Source organism: Myodes glareolus, chromosome 25, assembly GCF_982192425.1.
Source record: "Myodes glareolus chromosome 25, mMyoGla1.1, whole genome shotgun sequence".
In the NCBI taxonomy this organism is placed as follows: domain Eukaryota; kingdom Metazoa; phylum Chordata; class Mammalia; order Rodentia; family Cricetidae; genus Myodes; species Myodes glareolus.
In genome coordinates this window covers 1465710-1487833 of record NC_142050.1, presented here as the reverse complement: position 1 = coordinate 1487833, position 22124 = coordinate 1465710, and the positions used below count along the sequence as shown (strand labels likewise).

The 22124-nt window shown below is 41.8% G+C and overlaps 1 protein-coding gene across 4 annotated transcripts in view; it reads left to right on the top strand.

The window, feature by feature from the left end:
* Cdk6 (cyclin dependent kinase 6) overlaps positions 1-22124 on the top strand; it is a 194401-nt gene that overhangs the window by 133840 nt on the left and 38437 nt on the right. For 3 of the 4 annotated variants that reach the window (XM_048436663.3, XM_048436671.3, XM_048436686.3), the window contains one exon: positions 2420-2547. In XM_048436663.3, coding sequence (XP_048292620.1) covers positions 2420-2547 — 128 coding nt within the window. The remainder of the gene's footprint in view (positions 1-2419; positions 2548-22124) is intronic. The other variant, XM_048436678.3, reaches the window with a different exon arrangement.

Genomic DNA, 22124 nt, shown 5'->3' with positions numbered 1-22124 from the left:
CAAACCCATAGACTACTCTCTTTTGAAAATATTAATATTCTAAGCAAACATTTGCAAACAGTTTATAACTGTATTAAGAAGATAATATGTAGTGATTGGGAATGATTTACCCCAAGAAGGTAGTGTCTGTCATTATAAAACAAAGAACAATCACATGGTCACTATTAATAGACATTTTTAAAGCATCAGATAAAAATCTGTGTGTAATTTTGAGTGGTAAGTAAATTTTAAAACGGGTAGAAGGAAAATTCCTAAATCTATCAATTTTTTTATTTTTAATGTTGAAACATTTTTAATGACCATAATAGATATTTCAGACTAAGTATTGAACATGAAGATAGTACTGCCAGGTTCACTAGAGTTAGACACACGAAATCAGTTTCCTCCGTGCATCTTAAAATAGCAAGGCATTCAATTTGAAATTTCATCTGGTGCAATGCTAGTCTTTATTTTGAATTGAGGCAAATGAATAGATGTGTGCCCTCACAATTTATGTGTGTGTGCTTATGTATGCCATTCAAGTGGAATTTGGTGGACAGTTTGCACATGGTTTGTGTTAACATTGTGTTAGAAATAAAGAGGTGCTCCTCCTCCTAATAAAAGTAAATTTTGCCCAGTTATCTTCCTAGGACTGATTGCCTTACAGTCACTACTCTGATACTAAGACCTAGTTGTTATGGACATACAGTATCATAATGAGCATTTACAGACATGCAGTGGATAACGCCTTGTCCAAAGCCCTCAGGAAGGAATGATGATCTGTTAGAGGCAGCAGTCGATGTAGAGTGCTGGTGGCATGAGACTGGACCTTGTGGGACAGACAGAACTCCCACACATGGAGAGGGGGAGAGGAAAAGCTGGAGCTGAGAAAGCAGAGGGAACAAATGGGTGACAGCAGGGGCTGTAGGCTGTTAGGTAGACTGTTACTATTTTAAGATAGGGTCTCAACTCTGTAGCCTAGGCTGGTTTTAAAACTCATGATTCCCCTGCCTCAGCCTCCCAGATGCGCCACCATGTCTGTCATGACTGTCATACAGTCTCCTCCATTAGCTATCAGCCAAGTGTCTGTTAAATAAAATTGACCCCTGAGTGAATTTGAGGCAAAGCCTATGGGATGAAGAGGTGAGAGAACTGTCAGTGTTGCTGTATACTCACCCCAAAGAGTTAAAGCAACACCGTTTTGTTATTGTTCATACTCTTGTAAGCTGACTGGACTCACCTCAGTAGTCTTTAGTCATCTGGGGGACAAACTGGTCTCAATTGTCCAATATTGATGGCTCGCATAGCTGTCAGCTGAGAGCATAGTAGGGACTGTTTGTCAAAGCATCTCTGTGAACTTCTCACAGAATCACTGCTGGGTCCGGAGAGGAAGCATCTCAAGAGCAAGCGCTTGAAAGAGCCCAAGCTGCCTTATGAATTAGACTTGATAGCTTCAGACAGCACTGACGTGTTCTGTCGGCCAAGCAACTCGCATTCATTGATAGCTGAGGACAATGTATACATACAAGGAGAGAAGGAAATTGATAGGAGACATTTTTAGCTACTTGCAAACACCAACTAACACAAGATCCAAGTCCATGAAGCCAGTATATCAGGCAATCTAGATAGTAACACAGACAAAACAATGAGGATAAGGGGATCTGAGTTATGTAAAATGTGTATTAAAATATGTAAAAGATAGTGATGGAGTATCTAACAATAAAGAACACACCCTCATCTTAGATATCTGTAGAGTGCCTGCCTTTACTCTCCAGAGCAGAGAAGCATTTGACCCCTATACACACGCAAATCTGAAGCCTTAATCTGGTGTTCTGAGCATTCCAGGTGTGCTTCTTTCATGTTTCCTGTTAAATGGGTTCTTGGGATTGCAGCTCCCATCCTTGATCTTGGATGCAAATACTTGGGTTTTGCATTCTTTCTTGTTTTTCCTCAGTTTTGCTTGCTGAAAGAGCAGTAGGGAAGTTTGTTTGGATTCCCCACAGTGTTGTAATAAGACCAGTTTTGACTTGGCCTGGGATGCTCTGTACACTTCAGGGTCATCCTCCAGCAATCACTGGAGTCTCTTCATTTTCTAACAGTGACTTGGGAATTGAACCATTGTTGTTTTTCATGTGTTGTTTTGAAGTCACAAGTGGGGGAGTTCTGCGATAAGAGTTTTGGCTTTGTTTTTTTTTTTTTTACTTACTTTCTGAAACTTGTGTTATTTGCCATTTCTGGTCCCATGAAGAAGACTGTCTGAAATGGGAGCCCAGGGTGCGGGGTGATGCAATTTGATGCAATTTTCTGGCCTGTGAACACGCCCTGTGCATTGTGTGTCCTTGTCATACTCTTGCCATGGTGTATAATGACCTGAATCTTGTCTGTGAGCCTCGCAGGATTGGCATGGAGTCCGACAGCTGGCTTTCTCATTCATGCTCAGATACCTTCGCTGTTACAGGTTGTTACACTGTGGTACCGAGCCCCAGAAGTCTTGCTCCAGTCCAGCTACGCCACGCCCGTGGATCTCTGGAGTGTCGGCTGCATATTTGCAGAGATGTTTCGCAGAAAGTAAGAACTCCATTTCTTCTTTGAACCGTCAGTCCTTTAAGTGGCATCATGGCATTTTCATCTCAGTTGAGATCATGATTATACCCACCTATGCGGAGCTAATGCTCAGACAGGATTTTGTGTGTTCTGTGTTTTGAGTGTTCACCAAACACTGGAGATGTTTTCAGCCCTGGTGAGATTGCTGCATGATGTCCGGGACCACCCTGCATGTGAAAGTAGTAATTCACTTGATTTTTAGGACAGAAAACAGGCAAACAGCATAATAAAGTTCTCTCAGAGAGCTAACCCGGATCTATCCCTTTCTATTTTTGTTTTCCTCACAAGAGGTGAGTGAGGAAGTTGAGTGTATTCCCACTGAGTATGTTTAGAATGTAGCTCTGCATAGTTTCTTTTCTGAGGAAAGACGTGGTCAGTCATTGTGGCTTGCTCTTTCTTATAGCCAGAGGAAGTGTGTGCGGTGAGCTTGTGAGGTTTCTAGGCCCCAGCAAAATTCACTGTCATTCACAGGACGATCGGATTGTGGCAAAGGCACACTTGAGAGAACAAAGAATGTTTCATGCTGGCCTGCTGTGTGTTGAGGACATTGCCAGAGTTTCTCCATAGTGCTTCCTTTTAATAATCCTTTATGTAAGAAGAAACTCTGAATGAATGGCAGCTAAGATATAGCAGGGATATGAATTGAAAGGAAGTCTAATAAATTCTAATCTAGTGATGTTTAAAAGGGGGGTGCAAGAAAAATAAAAATTAGCCATCCACTAAACTGCAGTAGCAACCAACCAGGCTAATAAATGGGGCTTGGTCCAGTTGAGGAAGAAGAGCCTGTGTCTAGTGCATGTGCATGAAGACCAGATGTCTACCTCGGTGTCATCCATAGGTTTTAAGGCAGCCGTCTCTTTGCGTTAGCTGGTTAAGAAGCTAGGTTGGCTGGCCCCAGGGTTCCCACCCGTTCTCCCCTCGCCAGCGCTAGGATTACATGTTCATCTCTTCGTGTCTGGCTTTTTATATTGGTACTGGAGGTGCTTGTGCCTGCTAGGCAAGCGCTTTACCAGCTAGGTAGTCTTCGCCCTTCAGTAGGTTGTTTTGGGAAGTGTGATCCCTGTGGTGCTTCATCATTACTTGGGCTTTTCTTAGAAATGGGAATTCCTAGGATCCATCCTACATCTACTGAGTTGGGATACCTCTCTGTGTTTTGGCAAGCCCTGCACTTGATCCTAATAAGAACCAGGCTAAGAACCACGAGATGGTGTTGCCAGAAATAGGCAGTACTTAAAAATGGGTGTCTCCAGCACTCCCTTGAGACTCTGATTCATTACTGAATTGGGCCAGGAATCCTGTTTTTTAAATGTGCCCCAGATGATTCTTTAATCTAACAAGAATGGAGCGTTTTAGGTTAAAAGCCAGAGATGGGATTAAGACCCACAAGTAGAGTATGGTGAGTGTTAGGACAGGTATCCCAGGCTATCCAGGGGATAACTTAATACTAAGGAGTCTTATTTGAAAAATGCTAATTGGAATTGTATTTATGAGTCTAGAATTTTCCTCAAACGTAAAAGCGGGGTCCCTGTTTTGGGAGTGGAGAGGTCAGTTGTTTTTCTACAGTTAGCCATGATTGATTATTTTAAAAATCTGTTTTTGAATATGCTAATAAAAAGGAAAAAGTGTAAGATATTAGAATTGAGCATTCACTAGTAAGATATTGGCTATATTTTTAAGTCTTGAGTGTTCCCCACCCTTGGAACAGTTCAACCCCAAGTTTAACTTGAAGTCTTAAACATATTTCCACCTAAGTCATTAGTGTAAATTGATAATTAGGTTCCCAGCCTAGCTTGAGGGCTCTTGAATAATTGGGAACATACATGAAACAGTATATTGCTGGTTCATGAAATACCTTTTTCCTAGGGGAATTTTTCCTTCTGTATTCCAATCCAGCATGACAAGAACAGCAGTCTTCCCACCTCAGAATTGGAACTGAGAAAGGAGGCTTGAGAAGAAGCTTATTGGTGCAAGTGCCAATCTTTTACTGTACTGTATGGGAGAGTAAGATACTGGGTAGAGACTCAGTGGCTCCTCAGAGTATGGGCATAGGAAGTACCTTTCTCCTAAAGGTACACATAAAGGTAGTAGGTTGAGGGAGAAATAAGTGATTGAAGGACTGAAGGAGGAAATAGTAGCAGAAACTGGGTTGGGTCCTAAAGCTGAGCAGAGTAGGTCTAGACCAAACAGCTAACCTTTCTAGGCTCCCTTTGCTTGGTTGGCCTTGCACATGAAGGCTTTGATCTTTGTTTCTGCTCAGTTCACACTGCTATCCATGTAATTTTACCCAGCTTTCTGGGCATTGCCCAGTACTCTAGCATCAGCAGGATCCTGCTGGACTCCTGATGCTCTGTAGATCCTGTTGAGAACTCAAAAGCTCAGGATCCCGAAAACATACTCATTGATTACTGTAGGGTAATCTAAGTTAGGGATTATTGATACCTGTCCATTTTGTGTTCCTACTTGTTGCAGAGGCAGTAATTTCTACATCATATTATCTTTATTACCTCTATTGTTTTTTGCTATGTCCTTATGGAGGTTTTACTCCTATTTACTTAGTTTTCTTACTACCCTAAATCAGCTTACTTTTTTATTTAGCCTCACCGTAAACAAGAATATATAAAGCTATAGCTTTGGTAAATTGGTCATTTGTCTGATAGATATTAGAATTTATATAAATACCAAAATCATTAGAAAGCAGTCCATGTCTACCCGCTCTAAAATGACCTCACATGTCACCAGCTGAGAGTGCTCAATGTCAAAATCCTGTAATACAACTCCTCCACGATGAAGAGATGACCATCATAAGTCCTAGTGAAGAAAAAGTCGTTCCGTGTGTGATGATGGTGCATCGATAAGCAGAGCTGGCTTAGGAAGGATGGGGTGTGTAAAGAATTCTCAGTGAAAGTCTAAAAGTCACATCCTAGTACTTATATATATATATATATATCTTTGAGGAGTAATCGTTTTTGCATAGCAAAACTTGCCATCCTTTATAACCTGGGGAGAAGAAAATGAACCAAGGGAGTTAAGCACCTTTGTTCTGACAAGCCCAGGCCCAGGACCTTCACATACATATCTCACCAGGCCACATTCAGAGGCCCGGTACCCAGAGGGTAGAGATGTGGACTCTTTCCAAGTAGAGTGAACAACTTATTCAGGAACACCAGCTATTACATGGCAGAGCCAGGTCAGAATCAAAGCCTGCCTGATACTGTAGCATTGATTTTTCTGCTCTGTTATGTTTTTGCTCCTGACATTACTAAACATGCAAAGCCTGTATTTTTTTTCTAGAGTATTTTATCTATCACTAAAAGAGAACAGCAGTGATATTTTTGAGGTGAAAAAGCAGATCACACAGTCAATGACCTTGATTTATGGTCTCCTTAACACTGGAAAGATTGATTATCATTAACATTATCAAGAGATGCATGCTTTCTATTCTAAAATTGGTATCTAGAAAATACAAGCTCAATAAAGAAGTCTTAGAGCAGCAAGTTAAATGCCATTTGTCACTATCTGAGTAGTTTAATAACTGCCTGCACTGGCCCACAGCAACATTCTACAAAATGGGTTAGAGCAAGATTTTTCTTAATCCTCCTTCTCTGGTTCTTTGTAAGTGACCCATCTTAGTGTCACATTGAGTTGTATTTTACACTGAAACAGTTGGGAATGTGGTCAGCAGCCATATAGTGGAAATGATGGGAGGGTTAGTGGGAGACAAGGGGAGATGGGATGCCATTTAACTCTGTGGTGAAATAAGTTATTTCAGCTCTCCACTATCTGTTAGTTGCCTTGTGGTCTTGACTAGAACTGTTAGTTTATGGTTTGAAAGTTACAGGGTTTTCCAGGTTAAAGCAATAAAGTCATAAAAAAGAGAACGCACATTACAAAGGAGTAAAATATGCTGCTGATTCTTTGAATATGGAGATTGTGGCAAAAAGATAATATTCTTAGAAATACTCGGTTGTCAGCTGATCCTTAGCTACAAAATGTCAAATTTCATCAAGAAGAATATAACAAATACAGTCACTGTTATCAGGAAACAAACAAGACTTCATGGTTTTACGGCCCTCTTCTGGTGGCCTCTCTGGACTTGTCACTGATCTCTACGAAGTAAATGCCCGGGAGCAGAAGCTAGCTAGCTGTCTTCTGTGACTCGACGACCAGTGAGAAAAATGTCTACAGCATTACTGAGTGCCTTGCCAGTTTTCCCATTGCTTGCTTTGTTGATGGGTCCCCATCTCTGACTACACTCCTACTGACATCAAGGAAATGAAGTACTTAACTGACTTCCCTAAATGCCCAAGCCACAGGAGGTGAGAAAACCTGTCACCTCAGGCTGAGGCTACAGGTGTGAACAAGTGTTCAGGGCTGGACTTTCTGACACCCTTCTCCTTGGTTAAAAAAAAGGGGGGGATTGATTGGTAATGGGATAATAATATATTGGTATTTGTGAGTCATTGTTTTTAGAAAATTGTATTGGTGTTGATTCTTGTACATTGATATATTAAATATTGTATGTGAGTATGCTTCTACCTCTATATATTGTGTGTGAGTATGCTTTTACCTCTGTTCATATTGATATACATACATATTTACATTTCTACCTCTGATTAAGATATTTACGTGATGATATACATTGTTTACATTTGGAGGTCATTGTCCTCATTCATTGCACAGTTGTTTATTCTCTTAGTCTTCAAGTTAGACAGATATAAATCAATAGTCATATATGTTTGTCATACTTATATTTAGCTATTCAGGTTATTTAGGTGCATAGAGATCATATTTAGTATAAGTAGTATAATCTTCAACCTCTTCGAAGACCTGTAGAAAATGGCCTTTAATCTAATTCATAGTTCTATAGTAATGAGACACAATTGCTCCTGGCATCACCGCTCCACTCCCTAGAGAACGTTGAGCACCAAAGGCACTCCATTTGGAGCTTGTCTTCTTCTTGGCAGAACTGGCCTTTGGGCAAAGAAAAAGCCCATACCTCGACCACTGACAGAATTACAGAATATCCTAAATGGATAAAAGCAGGATTGTCTTATCTTGCCACAACAGGATGAGAGAGTCCTAAAAGGTTTCTTGCCATTGAAAAATGGCATATCAGTTACATCAGGCCTTAGCCAAAGTTGGTTGACTCAACATTGCAAACGAGACTTTGGGTGATTGCCCAGGTATTCAGTTGTCTCTTCCATTTGTTGCACATTTCGGAAGTTTCCCGCTTGTACTTCCGGGCTGCTTCAGTAAAATTATTTCCCTTCTCAGATCTTTGATGGAGTTAAAGATTAGATAGTTGTAGTTACCCTCTACATTATTTAGACTCCTTGAAATAAAATGTTTAGTAAAACTTTTGTTATATGTTTCTTGCTTAATATTGTTTGTTGTGTGTAATTTTATATTTATTATTTGTTTCTATTGTATATAATGGTATTTGGTTTTGTTCTGTCTTATCTTAGAAAAAAGGGGGAGATGATAGGGGAGTTCAGCCAATCACTTTCTGTCCGTGGGGCGTGTTGCCCTAAGGCAAAAGTTTACCTATAAACCTGGCGGGTACACTTCCCCACCCTCTCTCTGGCCTGGATTCAGCGTTCAGGACGGCTGGGATTCTGGTGTAAGTTTTTCCTTCTGTTTTATTAAAGCTGTATCTTTTGTAAGCTAGTCTGGCGGACCATTGATTACCGATCGCACTGCATCATCATTGGTCTGCTTTTAAAGAATCACCTGAATGCATTCTCTTGGGTAAGGAAATACCCAAGATGGTGCCCAGATGAAGGGACCCAGTCTTGACAGAGTGGTGGGTATATCCAGGAGAGTTCTTCCTGGGACAAGAAGATACTTTCACAGTATGCTTTTCCTGAGACGCCACTGGATCTGGCCTTGCAGACTGTTTCACGGCTATCCAACCTGCTAAACCTCTCCAGTTTGGTACCCTGGCTCTGTCTGTGGTCTTGTCCGCAGCTGGGACTTTATCTTCCCCTGTCCTGTTGCCACGCCATCCTCTCTTCCTTCTCATATTACTGTCTCTGTTCTTAGCAACCAGCACCTCCATTCTGGCTCTTTCTACTTTTGTTAATCTTTCCACTCTAAGTCTTAGAATCCTTTTTCTGCAACAAGTCTCCTGCTAGGGTTTTTCTCATGGTGCCATTGTGAGATCAGCTTTTCCTGTGTATGTATGTCCATTCCCTGTCCCTTCTGAGAAGAGAGTTGTGGTATTATTCCCCATCTACTGCTTTGGTAGTGATTGCGCCAGTCTCAACATACTTGTGCTTTCGCCTTAGTACTCCCAACTCCAAGTCTTAATTGTATCAACCAGAGAATTTGAGCATGGAGCCACTACAGAGCAAGAAAGACTGTACTGACGGCTGTGGCTTCACATGCTGGGAGGTGGAACAATGTGAAGGTCTACTTGGCTCAACCCAGTCACTCAGCTTATATTTCCTGTGTGTCCACCAACTAGCAGTAAACATTCAGAGACTCTTGAGATGAATCTTGGATTTTCATCATTTCTCAGAGAGATGTCTCTGAAGGAGCATCCTCTAGAGTAGTGCTTCTCTACCTTCCTAACACTGACGTTAACACAGTTCCTCATGCTGGGATGACCCCAACAATACAGTAATTTTCATTGCCACTTCATGACTGCAATCTTAGTACTGTTATGAATACTAGTATAAATATTTTTGGAGGTAGAACTTTACCAGGGGTTCACAACCGATAGCTTGAGACCTACTGGTCTAAATCGTCCATGATTAAAAAGAAACTTCTACCTACAGACATAAATAAAGGCAACTCGAGCCCATATGCTTGCTCAGTGCCTACTAGCTAGTTCTTGATAGACATGTCCAGTCTCCTCTAGTTCCCTTCCCTTGGCAGACCAGCCCCACGCTAGAGTTCCCTTCACTTCCATCTGTTGGTACTCAGGACCCCGCTGATTCCCACATTCCTGGCTGTGCATTCTGTCTCACCTCAGATTGTTGAGATAAGTGCAGCTATCCAAGGATGTGCCTTCTCTCCCTTCCTCTCAGCACAGTAACCTGTTTTCTGCTTCTCTCTTACTCCTCTCATCTCGCTTCTGTCAAGGCAAATTCCTAGAACTGTGTTCTTGGCATTTGATCTGTGACCTTCTGGTTTAGTAGAGGTTCCATCTACCAGCTCTTAACTCTCCATCCTGTAAATGATCTTGCTTCTACTTTATCCTTCCCTTCATGGACAAACTTATTTCAATAATATACATACATAAAGCGACCACTTCTTCACCACTGGCTCACCCTTTAGTCCTTTCCAGTAACAAAAATGAGAGGTAGCAACCAGCAAGTAGCAACCAGCAAGTAAATAAAGGCATTTGGCTTGCAGAACTAAATTTGATCCTCAGAAAACCAAATCCGTAAAGTTGTCCTCTGATCTAAGCATGTGAGTCACTCTACACACATCCCTATGTACAATAACAATGGATAAATTGATAAATTTGTAAAGTGATGGATAATGCTTAGGTTACTTACTGTGAGTCCCCTGCTACATCCAATGATTTCAACTGCAGTTTCATTTAAATCTCAGAGTAGCTTCCTGGTGTTCCACTGCCACCTGGCTTTAAAGGGGTGACTTCGAGGCCAGCAAGGTTAAGCCGTGCAGTGCACCACAGCCGATCTCATCAGTGATGAGAAGAGGTTCTGAACCTAGTCATATCTGCCGCAAAGTCCCTCTGACACCCAAGAGGTCGACAAAGACACCTTGCTGCATCCAGGGACCTCCTTCAACTCCTCGCATGGTGTACAGCTGCAGCCTCTGGATGTCTACCATCTCATTCTGTGCAACCTGCCTGGCTGCCTGTTGGTGACGAGCACATTCCTGCCTGCCCTGTCTCTGTCTCTTCATCAGCCTCTTTTTATCTTCCATGTCATAAAGCTACATTTTAGAATGTAGATGAAGATGACCCTCAGGTGGACTCCAGCACCATGAAACTCTGATGGGCCAGATCTGCCACCCTCCTGAAGGTACCTCTTCCTTAGTGGCCTCTCAAACCTGTCTCTTCTTCCTTTGTTCTGGTGAAATGCACATCTGCCACAGGGGTCCTCAGAGTCACCTCCGATCCATCTTCATCTTTCTTCATCCATGTCCTGTGCATCGCCTACGCTGGGTCTTGGGCCTCACCCCTTCCAACACCAACTCTGACACCCTAGCATAAGTCTTTTTTAACACTCACTGTCTGGGACAGTCACTTGCCAACCCTGCTTCTCACCAACTTGTGTCTGTGATGAATCCATACTCCTATAAATCACATATTCACAAAACTTAAGCCAACTAATGTGGGATTATTGGGCCTCAAGACATTTTTTAAAAAGCCTCTATTTCATGTGGGCCTTATCAAGATCTCATTATTTGGCCCTACAATGTGTCTCAAGATTTTCCTACCTAGAAACCTCTGTGTTTGGAGTTGGAGAGATGGTTTGGTGGTTAAAAGGTCTTGCTGCTTGTCATCCACCTGGTGATTCCCAACTGTTCATAATCCCTCCGAGGACATCCCATGTCCTCTTCTGGCGCTAGGCATACACATGATATATACATAATATTAAAGTATTTTTTAAAAAATATTAGAAACCCTGGGCCTTCTGTTCCTAGCACCCTTCCTCCATCTCCCGCAGAAGTACCAAGAGCTGCTCCTTCGGGAGGAATCCACTGCAGTTTGCCTCTCGGTGCCCAGTCCTGTCTGCAGCTGTCCATGTTCTTCCTGAATACACTGGTCTTCCAGTCTGGGTCACAGAATTCTTTCATAGGATCAAAATTCCAATTGTGTGTTCCAGCCCTTCCAGCTTTGTGACTGAGGGTAGCCATCGCTCTCTAGATCCTGATGTCTTTCTAGAGTTTGCTGTGCCTCAGAGTCCTCAGACACTGTTTGCGTACAGTCTGAGATGCTTGCCGGCTCTTGCTTTCCTCATTTTGACTGTAGCGGGCTTCTGAAATCTTAGTGATTATAATGTCCACAATTAACACCATCATACTTTGTCTCTGTGGAAACATGTCTTGGGCATCAGTTCACATTTATAAGCTGGTGTTTATCAACTCCAGCAGATCTTCCCCCAATGTGGTCTCTTTAAGCAGTGCTAGCTCCTTGGGAGCCTCATTGTCTGTAATCTTGCTCCATACACCACTTTCAGAAACAAGAACTGTCAAAGGGAAGGGTTGAGTTAGTAGATCTAGATAGCAGTTTGCTGTATCTCTTAAAGAACAGCTTGGTTGTAAAATGCCAAGTGGCTCTGAAGTATAAAATAAAAATTTTCTTTCTTATACTCATCAATTCCAGGGTAACCCCATGAACATACTTTCCTATCTTTTATTTATTATAAATTTAGAAATATGTGTACTATTAAAAATACAGACATACCTTCCTCTAAACAAAGAAATGGTTGCACACTAAGCCAATCAAAAGCTGGCTGTCCATTTAGTTCACAACTTGGCTATAATTTTAAAAAGAAGTTAACAATAATGTCTCTTTGATAAACAAGAAAAGTTTGTTTGCTCCCTTGTTTATAGCACCATTGTAAACAGTGGTGCTGTAAAAAGAAGGGGGGGGCTTATTTTTATAGAACATTTATCCAAGTATTTCTGTATGGTGAATTCCAGAAGCAAATTACAGGGTCAGATAACAAACATTTAAAACGTCTGCTAAATAAACCAAATTACCCTCAGAAGGCTTAAAGTCTGTTTTGATTGAGATTTCTGAAAATTAGCAAAGATTATCTTAGAGCTCAACAGTAGATGACCTGGCCCAGCACGTGTGATGTCTGTGAGGCTCTTGGTTCAATCCTCAAGTTCCTCAGAAGGATACAGATTGTGAAGAATAAAACAAAATGGGAATGCTGTGGAATCTTTGGTTACCTCATCGACCCCAAACAACTCCAACTGAAAACATATAAATATGGTAACTTCTTTTGAAGCCGTTCCAGAGCTTGTTGATGCGTGAGAGAGCTGTGACATTCACTGTGGGTTTCCGTTATAATCAGTTGGACAATGGAAGGGAAGGAATCTTCCTTTCTGCCAAGTAAAAAGAAAAAAAATGTTGGTAAATCCCAACAGATTCTCAGAGGGTTTTTCGCGGCCCACAGGCCGTCCTGAGACAATTCCAGAACGTCCACAGTGTCAGTGCTTCGAGAACTGTGTGATGGACTCGACCACCCTCCCTTCGTTGCAGTTTGGATTTGTAGGTTTGTACTGTCCAGTGACTCCAGCCTCCGTCAGCCACTCCTCGATAGGAAAAGGCTCAGACTCAGTCTCAAACCTCAAGGCTGTTTGGTCGTGTCTTTCAACCACTGAGTTGGATAAAAATAATAAATTTGAAGCAAGGAGGCATACACTCTTAATTATAAAATACTTGCAGAGAAAGGGAACATTGGTTGCATGGAAGTCAGTTTTACCTTTAGTGGATGGCAAAAATGTCCTCACCTTCTTTAATAGATGAACAGAGGATGCTTCATAATGATAGAAACCAAATATTTTCCGACCTGTGCCAAGTGATGTTACCTGCACCAATGAACCTCTAATCCAAGTTGAATCTGGCCTTGGCAACTCCTTCAAAGCAAGATGTATTGGTTGTTTTATAACATTCACGCAAATTTCCTAGACAAGATAATAAAGAGGAGTAAATCAACTAATCTTAGATGAATATTAAGATCATTAAGATATGCCTACATAGTTTCCTTTACATGGTGCTAAAGTTACAGCAAATGCGAAAGATAGGTAGTGCTAACAACCTGGGCGCTGTATCGGGCAACTGCTGTGTTCTTTGTCTGGCACTAAGGGTCCTCTGGGTACCAGATTCCTTCTGCCTCCACTCTGGCCTTCCCCTGAAACTCCAGTTGGCTGAGAATCATTGGGCATTTTCTTATAAATTCTAGCGCTTCCTTTCTGCCCTCCCTTCACCTTTTCTGCTCTTTTTTATCCCTCGCCTTCCTCCTTCTGTCCCACTTCCCTCTTCCTTTTTCATCAGCTCTTTCAGTTGCTCTCTCCTCTCTCACCTTCTTATTTTAGCCATGCAAAATATAGTGTATCCAGCATAATCCCACACCCTTGGCTTCTCTAATAGTGCACGATGGTTTGTGTGTGTGTGTGTGTGTGTGTGTGTGTGTGTGTGTGTGTGTGTGTTGCACCAGTTTTCTTTGTAAATTTAAGCATACAGATAATAGAATTTACTGAGGAATAAGATTAAGAGCTGTTGCCTATTTAAGTGTGCACGCATGCAACACACACACATACAACAAATGGCGGCATGAGTTTGTTATGTGCCTGGTCCTGTTCCTGCTGAGAGTTCCATGGTACTGTGAACTTCCCTCTACCACCTGAAATACAGAGGTCAGGCTTGCAGAGGAAGTGTTATCTGCAGGTAAAAGCAGATGTAAGAGCAATGGTACTCCAACGCCTCAGAAAGCAGGAAATGTGAGTTCAAAAAATATATCTGCACTGCCTACAAAGAGCTTGGATGGATAAATTGCTTCTCTTAGAATGGGGAAAGAGAAAAGTAAAATGTAGAGTGTCATTTGCTAGGCTACAATTCCACTTTTGTATGTTTTGCAAGAAAACGGGAACAGCCTGGCAGAGCAATGGAAAGACGAGGCTAGCCCTGCACCTAGCCTGACACACCACTCCTGAGTTGTGGCTCCCATCACATGAAGCTCTGGCAAGTACTCAGCCAAGCTCTCCAGGGTCTGGGTGACCAAAGGTACATTCTTCCCATTGATGTAGAGCCCCAGCATCTTGGAATAGGGGAAGAGAAACGTAAAAGAAAAAAAGTGCAACTTTGGGAAGAATACTAAGCAAACAAAGCAAATTTTCCAGAGATTTAAAGGAAAGAAAATTCAGAAAATTGTAATTAATCAGAAAAATAATCAAAAGAAAATTGCTAAAAATCAATAAAGTAGCACAATAACTGCTAGACAACATAAACAGAACAACTGTAAAACAGAAGCTAAAGCCACACTGATCGCACGTTCTCTGTCTGTGCAGACAGCTGAAAAGAGGTGAAGAAGATGTGGAAATGTAAGGGAGCCAACTGCTGTGCCCAAATGTCACGGCGGGGTGACAAGTAGAGTCAGTGTGCCGGGAAATAGGGTCACAGCAGTAACAGCCAAGGGTTTCAGACAGTGACATAATGACAGATATGAAGTAAGGACCTGAGCTAAGAAGCTGATGATCATGAAGTAGTAATCAAAACTATCAACAAAGAAACAGTTCCCAACCTGAAGAAAGGCTTGGATGTGCAGAGATCACTGTGTGGGGCGATCACTGACTCTAACCGTGAGTGTGGAAAACTCAGTTCAAATCAACTAGAAAATTGGCTTTCAGATGTTATAATTTCAGTTCTGGGTGGGCTTCAGGGCTGGATTATTGCAGAAGCTGCCACTCCGTGCCTGTCTTGGCATCCTCAGAGGCTGTCTGCACTCAGAGCTGAGTGGTTGCAGTCATACAAGACTCACATCTGCCCACCAGAACGCCTGGATAATGGACTCAATCTTCTGTCTAAACATCAGTCTCGAGATTCATCCTCAGGATTGCTTGTGACTTCTGTCTATGCTTAACCTGCTGACCAAGACAGAGACACGGAGTGTGAAGTTTAAGGGTTCCACAGTTCCTTTTATAAGATAAAGAAGGAAATGAATACAAAGGACACAACCGATGGAATTCACTTCAGACACCAACATAGCATGTCCAGAGAAGAAAAATGCTAACAAGGATCAAATAAATTCATTTCAAAGTTTTACAAGAAAAGATTTTAAAAGCCCAAGCTGGCCTCTCTTTCGTTTCTCTTTAGTTCTCTTTTGTTTCACCAGCAGCTAGTTGAGACTAAAGAAATCTTCATGTGTTTGTGAAGGCAAAAGGAAGTTGTCTTAAATGTGGGAAGACTGCAGGAAGTTTCACATTCTTGAGGGTTCCACAACTGTGTGCTTGTTGGTTAAATATCAACTGGAGGGCTGGTGAGATGACTCAGCCAATAAAAGCATTTGTTGCTGAGCCTGTTGACCTGAGTTCAAACCCCACCACACACTGTAGGAAGGAGAGGGCCAGCCGACCAAAAGTGGTCTTCTGTCCTCCATGTGTGTGTCCTCCCAACCCACACACAGAGTAAATAAATGAATGTAAAACTTTCAACTATTAGTTGGATGTGTTTAAGCTAGCTAGCTGAGGGGAGTGGCAAGACTAGAACTTGGAAATATAATGGCATGGTGTGATGGATGTAAGATGAGGCTGTCCCCTGACCCGACTCTCCCCTCTCCCCCAAAGCTCTGGGGAGAATCAGGACTCCAGCAGACCCCACCTGCCTGGACTAGTCATACTAATGACACTGTAGGAATGTGGTTGGGTGAGGATATTTTTCAAAACAACATGTGGATGAGGCTTAAAAGCAAATAATTTCGTTATGACTTATTAGTCCTTATTATGAGAATAACCCTGTAATTGGACTTCAGAAATCCCCCCCCTAAAAAAACCCTCAGGCAAGAGTGTATCATCAGATTTAAGGTCTAATTAAATATGACTAAAGTCATTTTTAGCCCGCCAGTAACTAAAAAAGCAATGTTCTCTCTGAAGACCTTTTAAAACACAGAGAAGACTGGGTCCAAATGAAAACCTAAAGATGAACTAGAAAGGGAGAGGAGTGAGATGAGAATGCATGAAGACAGAATGGATCGTCAGATTGTAGTCTTCGGAAGGCTGGGAGCAAAGGGTAAACATTGAAACTTACAATTCGGGAATTAGAATATACAAGCACATGAAGTTCGACCTTTGGGAGAAATTTTTCTGGCATCTTCCCATAAATTTCTCTCTTTAAAGATAATCTATGCTAGTATAAAAATCTAATATTCAACATGAGCGAAATCTGTTAATAATATCAGTACAGTTTATGAAGTATTGAGCTGTAAAAGCTTTTGTGTTCTGGTGTTCTCATAATATGAGAATGCTCTTATATCTTATTAGAGATATTTAGGGGTTACCTTGAAGTTTCCCTCAGACCTTGTCCATTGTTAAGGTATTGACTGAATTCCATGCTCATTGTTGAAGATTCCCTGCCAAGTGAAGGTGTGAGAGTATATCTTAGAATAGGAAGGTGGACCCAGTCTAACCATGTGGATCTTTTAGAAGTAGATAGACAATATACAGACAGAGAGAGAAAGATAGATGATAGGGAGGGAGGGAGAAAGGAAGGAACGTTCTCAGAGCAGAGGCAGAGGAGAACATTGGAGTGCTTGCAGAATAAATTGAACTGGCTACCCAGATGTGTAGGGGACACATCAGGGACTAGAGAGAGGCTGCTAGGCCTGAAGAACAGCCCTGACTTATAGCCAGCAAGAAATCAGTCAGTCTTGTAACCACATTCATTTGACTTTAGCCAACAACTGGACCAAGATAGGAAGTATATTTATTTCTACAACGTGTAGAATGAGCCCCAGTTCTCCTGCTAACTTGGTGTCAGAGTTAAACAAAGAACCAACTGAGCCAAGCGGGTGGGACACAGGCTTCCACCCACACAGAACTGTGAGATGGCACATAGGTTGTTTAAGTCACTGAATATAAGCTAAGTACAACAACGATAGGAAGATAATAAACCAACATGGGAAGTAATGGCAGCAACAAAAATCCCAGCAGGACACAAAGGAATAAACAGTAAACATTTGAGACTGTGCAACACAGAATGACTGTCACTTGATGTCTGGCTGAGAATTGTTTGCATTGTAAGGAACTCCCGGTCTGAGGCCAGGAAAACTCCAAGGGGTCTGTGCTCTGGGCCTTTGGGGGAGGTAGGAATGTATATATCATTTTGTACTGAATACTTTCGAGGTGGGCCACATCGACAAAGGAGCCTTGCCGAACATTGTAATTAAGAGTGTAGGGTAAGTGTTTGGTACTACTTGTATGCTTAAAGTTGGTATTGTGTATAGTGTATATAGTAACCAACTGGTGAGAGGAAGAAATTATGCAAAAGAAGATTGTTTGGTTGATGCTATTCCGTTTATGTTTTATCTCTCTTACTTCATGTTTGTTGAGCTCTAAACGCTACTTTCTTATACGAGGCTTCATCCCAACATGAAGATACAGTGTGAATTATTTCAGCAGTATATAAACGTGCTAATGTGCACTGCAATTCCAAAGGTAACTAAACTCACAGGCTGACATGGTGATGCTAGACTGCTAGGGTTTACATCTCAGCCCCATTTATTAGCGTTGTAGGCATGGACCAGCTACTTTCCTGTGCCCACTTCCCCTTTCAGTGAAAATTGATATTGTTCCCTTGTTTATTATGGTAATTCAGCCTTAAAAATCCCCTAGCTAGCGCATAGCTTTGAGAAGAGGACTGTTTATGATTATAGTTGTTGTTCCTTCCTGAAACACGCAAATACTCCAGCAGCTGGGACCCTCTGGCTCCTTGGACTCATGAAGTCACCAAATGGGGCGTGGTCTAAACATTCTTCTGTATGAAAGAACCAAACCAGGACCTCAGCTGCCAGTCACCCTTCCCCCACCCTCAGCTGCCCCCTACTCCTACTTTCCACTTCAAATTAGTGAAACTTTATACCTAATGTTGGCATTTGGCAACAGCAGACACTTTAAAAGCTCGGAGAATCATGAGAACACGGTACTTAAAAAACCTATATCCTAGCTAGGCAATTTTACCCAAGCAGTGGTGGTGAATGCCTTCAATCCAAGCATCCCGGTCCACAGAGTGAGTTCTAGTATAGCCAGGACTATGCTAGAACATAACAGAAAGATCCTGTTTCCAACAATCAAAAAAAAGAAACAAAAACTATATCCCACCACTAAACTTGAAAACCTGAAAGAAATGATTTCTAGATACATATGGTGTACTGAAATAGATCAAGATGAAATAGATAATAATTTAGACTGATTATATTCAGTGAGATAGAAGCAATAATTAAAATTCTTCCAATGGAAACAAGGCCCAGGGAACCAGACAGGTTCACTACAGAATTCTCGCAAACCTTCAGAGAACCAACATGATTCTTCCTCAAACTATTTCACAAAATATAAAAGAAGAAAATTTTCCAAATTCTTTTTTACACTAACCCCAAACCAGACCAAAAACAAGAAAAGAATCCATAGGCCAAGATTTCTAGTAAACATAGACCAAAATTTTCAATAGAATACTTGTAAACTGAATTCAGGAACACACTAAAACCAGTTTAATCACTTTTAATTTTACATTCTCATAAAGCATTTAGTAAATGATGTAAAAATTAAGTAAGCATTAATTCAGTGTTGGCCTTAGCATTACTTCTCTAATGTTCACACTTACATAGTCAATCAAGTTGCCTTGTAAGGACATGAAACTAAACTGGGATCTTCTCAATGAGTGTGATTTTCAGTTCCTTGAAAAACTGAGCAGATGCTTACACTAGGCACTGAGGAAGTTAGTTGAGAAGTGAAATCTAAGGAGTTAGACTCCATGAGCAAGGGCAGCAAAATGAAGAGGCCAGAGCAAGGGTGCATGAGTGCTGCCCTATACAATCGAGACTTTTAAACTAAGGGCATAGGAAAAATAAGAATTTCTAGAGCTACACTAGAGTAGTAGACTTCGTGAGGCTGATCCTTAGGTAGACTTTGGAGATGTTTAATTGACTAACTAGCAAGGACTTCCTGAGGCATGCCACAGAAATAGTGTATTCTTAAGAAAGCGAGGCCCAGGCTGCAGTGTGATTTAGAAGCTGGTGCTCACCGGCACGTTCGTTGTAGGACTATCTGGATTGCAGCCCTATGAGTCCTTCCCATTCAGAAAGGAAGCCACACTTAGAGACACACACAGCTTCAGTGAGCAAAGTCCGGAATCTCCACTAGGTAAATAAGCCGAAGAAAAGACTTGGGAGGTCATCCAATGTACTCATAAATTCCAGCTATTACCAAAGACCAAAGGGAAGTGAGAGGCATGAGGAACAATGGGAAGGAGTGTTCCCCAGCAACACCCCCTCCCACAGGCCTCTTGACTTTGGGGGTGGAGCAGCAGGGCTGCCCAGATGGCAGAGGCAGCCTGGAGAGGAGCTTCCTTGCCCTAAGACCTCCTTAGGAAATCCTTTTTGTGATGGTAGCTTCTCCATGAGACTGGGGATCCCTCCCAGCACCACAGAGGCTCACTTCTCAACAGAACTCCAGAGTCTAGTGCTGAGTTTAAAATCTTACTATTGTGTGCACTTAGCAAGATAGAAACTACATATTGGATGAAGCTCAGGTCACACTTTATTTTGCAAGCATTTACCTATCTTCCTTTTGCCGATGAAATGCTGGTAAGTTGATACCTTAAAAACAAGATAAGTCTCGTCATTTTTCCTGTGTGGAAATTCTGGGGAATGACATGATGGTTTTGACTGCCTTTAAAAAGTAGGAAAAGGAAAATTCATGATGTTGTTGAGCCTGGGAACAATAAATCTGGTTTAAAAAATGGACGAGAAGGCTGAAAACACTGCAGAATCCAAATCGAGGAAACCAGAAGACTCCTTCCCAAAGAGATTCATTTTAGATTCCCAGTTGAGCTGGACACATTGCCTTTTGCTATGTGAGTACTTGGATGTCAGGGGTGGACTGTTGGTTTCCATGCCAGGGCTCATAAAATGAGATTTGTCATTCCTTGCAGACAGGTGGTCTGGCTGTTACACACAGACTTTCGACTGGCTGCTGGCCTTTGGGCACAGCAGCATGCCACTGCAGCACCAGGTCCCCGTCTCACATTGACAGCCTGGGATGGGGACAGCTTTGGGAGACTGGAGAGGAGGAAGATGGCTGCTCCAGTAATGAGTCCATGTTCCCTACTCCTCCATCACTTCACATGCCCTCCATTTATTACATGAATCAAGAGCAGATTTCACAAGGCCCATTTCTATGAGACCAGGTTAGGGAATAAGGTTAATTATTCAGTAGTTAAAGGAAATACTATGATGGGGGAAAATGTCTATTTCTGGAAGTCTAGGAGTAGAGGTCTCAGTGTCAATTTTTTCCCATGACGAAAATTCACAACCATTCTATTACAGTCTTTTTTAAAATGGGGAAAGAATCATAATCTAAATCTTCTGTGTACCAATAATACTCCCTTCTTAGCTGTAAATGTCCCCTGGTTCCAATGTTACATACACTGGAGAGCTTCTATTCTTGAAGGTAAAATGCAGCCATATTGTCACAACAAAGGACACCAGTCCTCCGTGCTGTTGCCTCCCTTCTATTTGTGAGGTTGTAAATCTGCCATTTGAGAGACATCTGAAGAAGTTAGATCAAGACTGATGAGTGCTGAATGAAAATTGCTTTTGATTTTAGGTTGAGTGCCACATCCAGACATTGCTCTGATGTCACTGATAGGAAAAATTGGATCCACTTCCCTGCTCGTTTGGTTTTATGTTTGTCTTTGTTGTTGCTCTATAGCCTGTGTGAGTCTGAGCCTTTGGGACTAGTTCTTATTTTTCATCATCTTTCCTAAAACTGATATGACAGGTCCACAGGGAAGGAGCCAGTATTCCAATTGGATGAACTCTGCAACGAATTTTATCCCTGATTCTGAAGTGGTTTTTTGTTTCGTTGGTTTGGTTTTGGTTTTGGTTTTGGTTTGTGTGTGTTTGTTTTCTATATTTAAAAGCAAATAATGAGATGACTCGAGTAAAAAACTCACTTATATTTGTGATGTTTATACAATATAAAACATTCACTATCAAGCACGTAGAACTCACATTGTACTCCTAAGATGTAAAAGAGGACACCTCATCAGCACGCTGCCTCTGGTCTCTGACCTTGTAAATTAAATGTCATCTCTCAGAGATGCCATTGTGGATTACTGTTTCGTTCCTCAGCAGAATTTCCTTCATTACTTTCTTGGTAGCTGACTGTCTTTATTGCTACACTGTAAGCCTAACAGGGCAGATGCCATGTCAGTCTTCCTGTTCTGGGTTCCCTAAACTCAACACCATGAAGAGCACAGCCTAGCCTCCAGGGGACCGAATGAGCAAATGAATAAACTACCGAGTACTGTGTGGCCTGCTTGCTTCAGTTCTTTGTGGACTTGAAGATACTGGCTCCTCATTATCATTTTCTTCATTTCTTATAATAAGCTAAAATGAGAACTACCTGGTCCTAATACAACGCTTGTTGATAGTATTTGACTTGTTGATTTCTCTTTGAGAATGTTTTTATGGTTTGGATGTAGACTAGTGTATTTGAGCATTTGTTTCCCACCTGCTTGTTCTGTTTGGAGGGGTCGTGGGACTGTGGTCTAACTAGCAGAACTGACTCACTGAGTAGGCCTTGAAGGCGATATCCACCTCAGGTTCCTGCCAACTACTTTGCTGATCCACTAACATGAGAAGTAACACGTGTAGGTTCACGTAAGAAGTAACACGTGCAGATTCCATTGCCCCAGGCGTAGCTGTTCCAGTCTGCCTTCCTCACCATGGAGAAGTACATTCCCTGAAACCATGAGCCAAGATAAATCCCTCTTACCCCAAGTTACCTCTCTGTCCCTGGTTTTGGCCTTTGTGACTAGAAAAGCAGCTGAGGCAGTC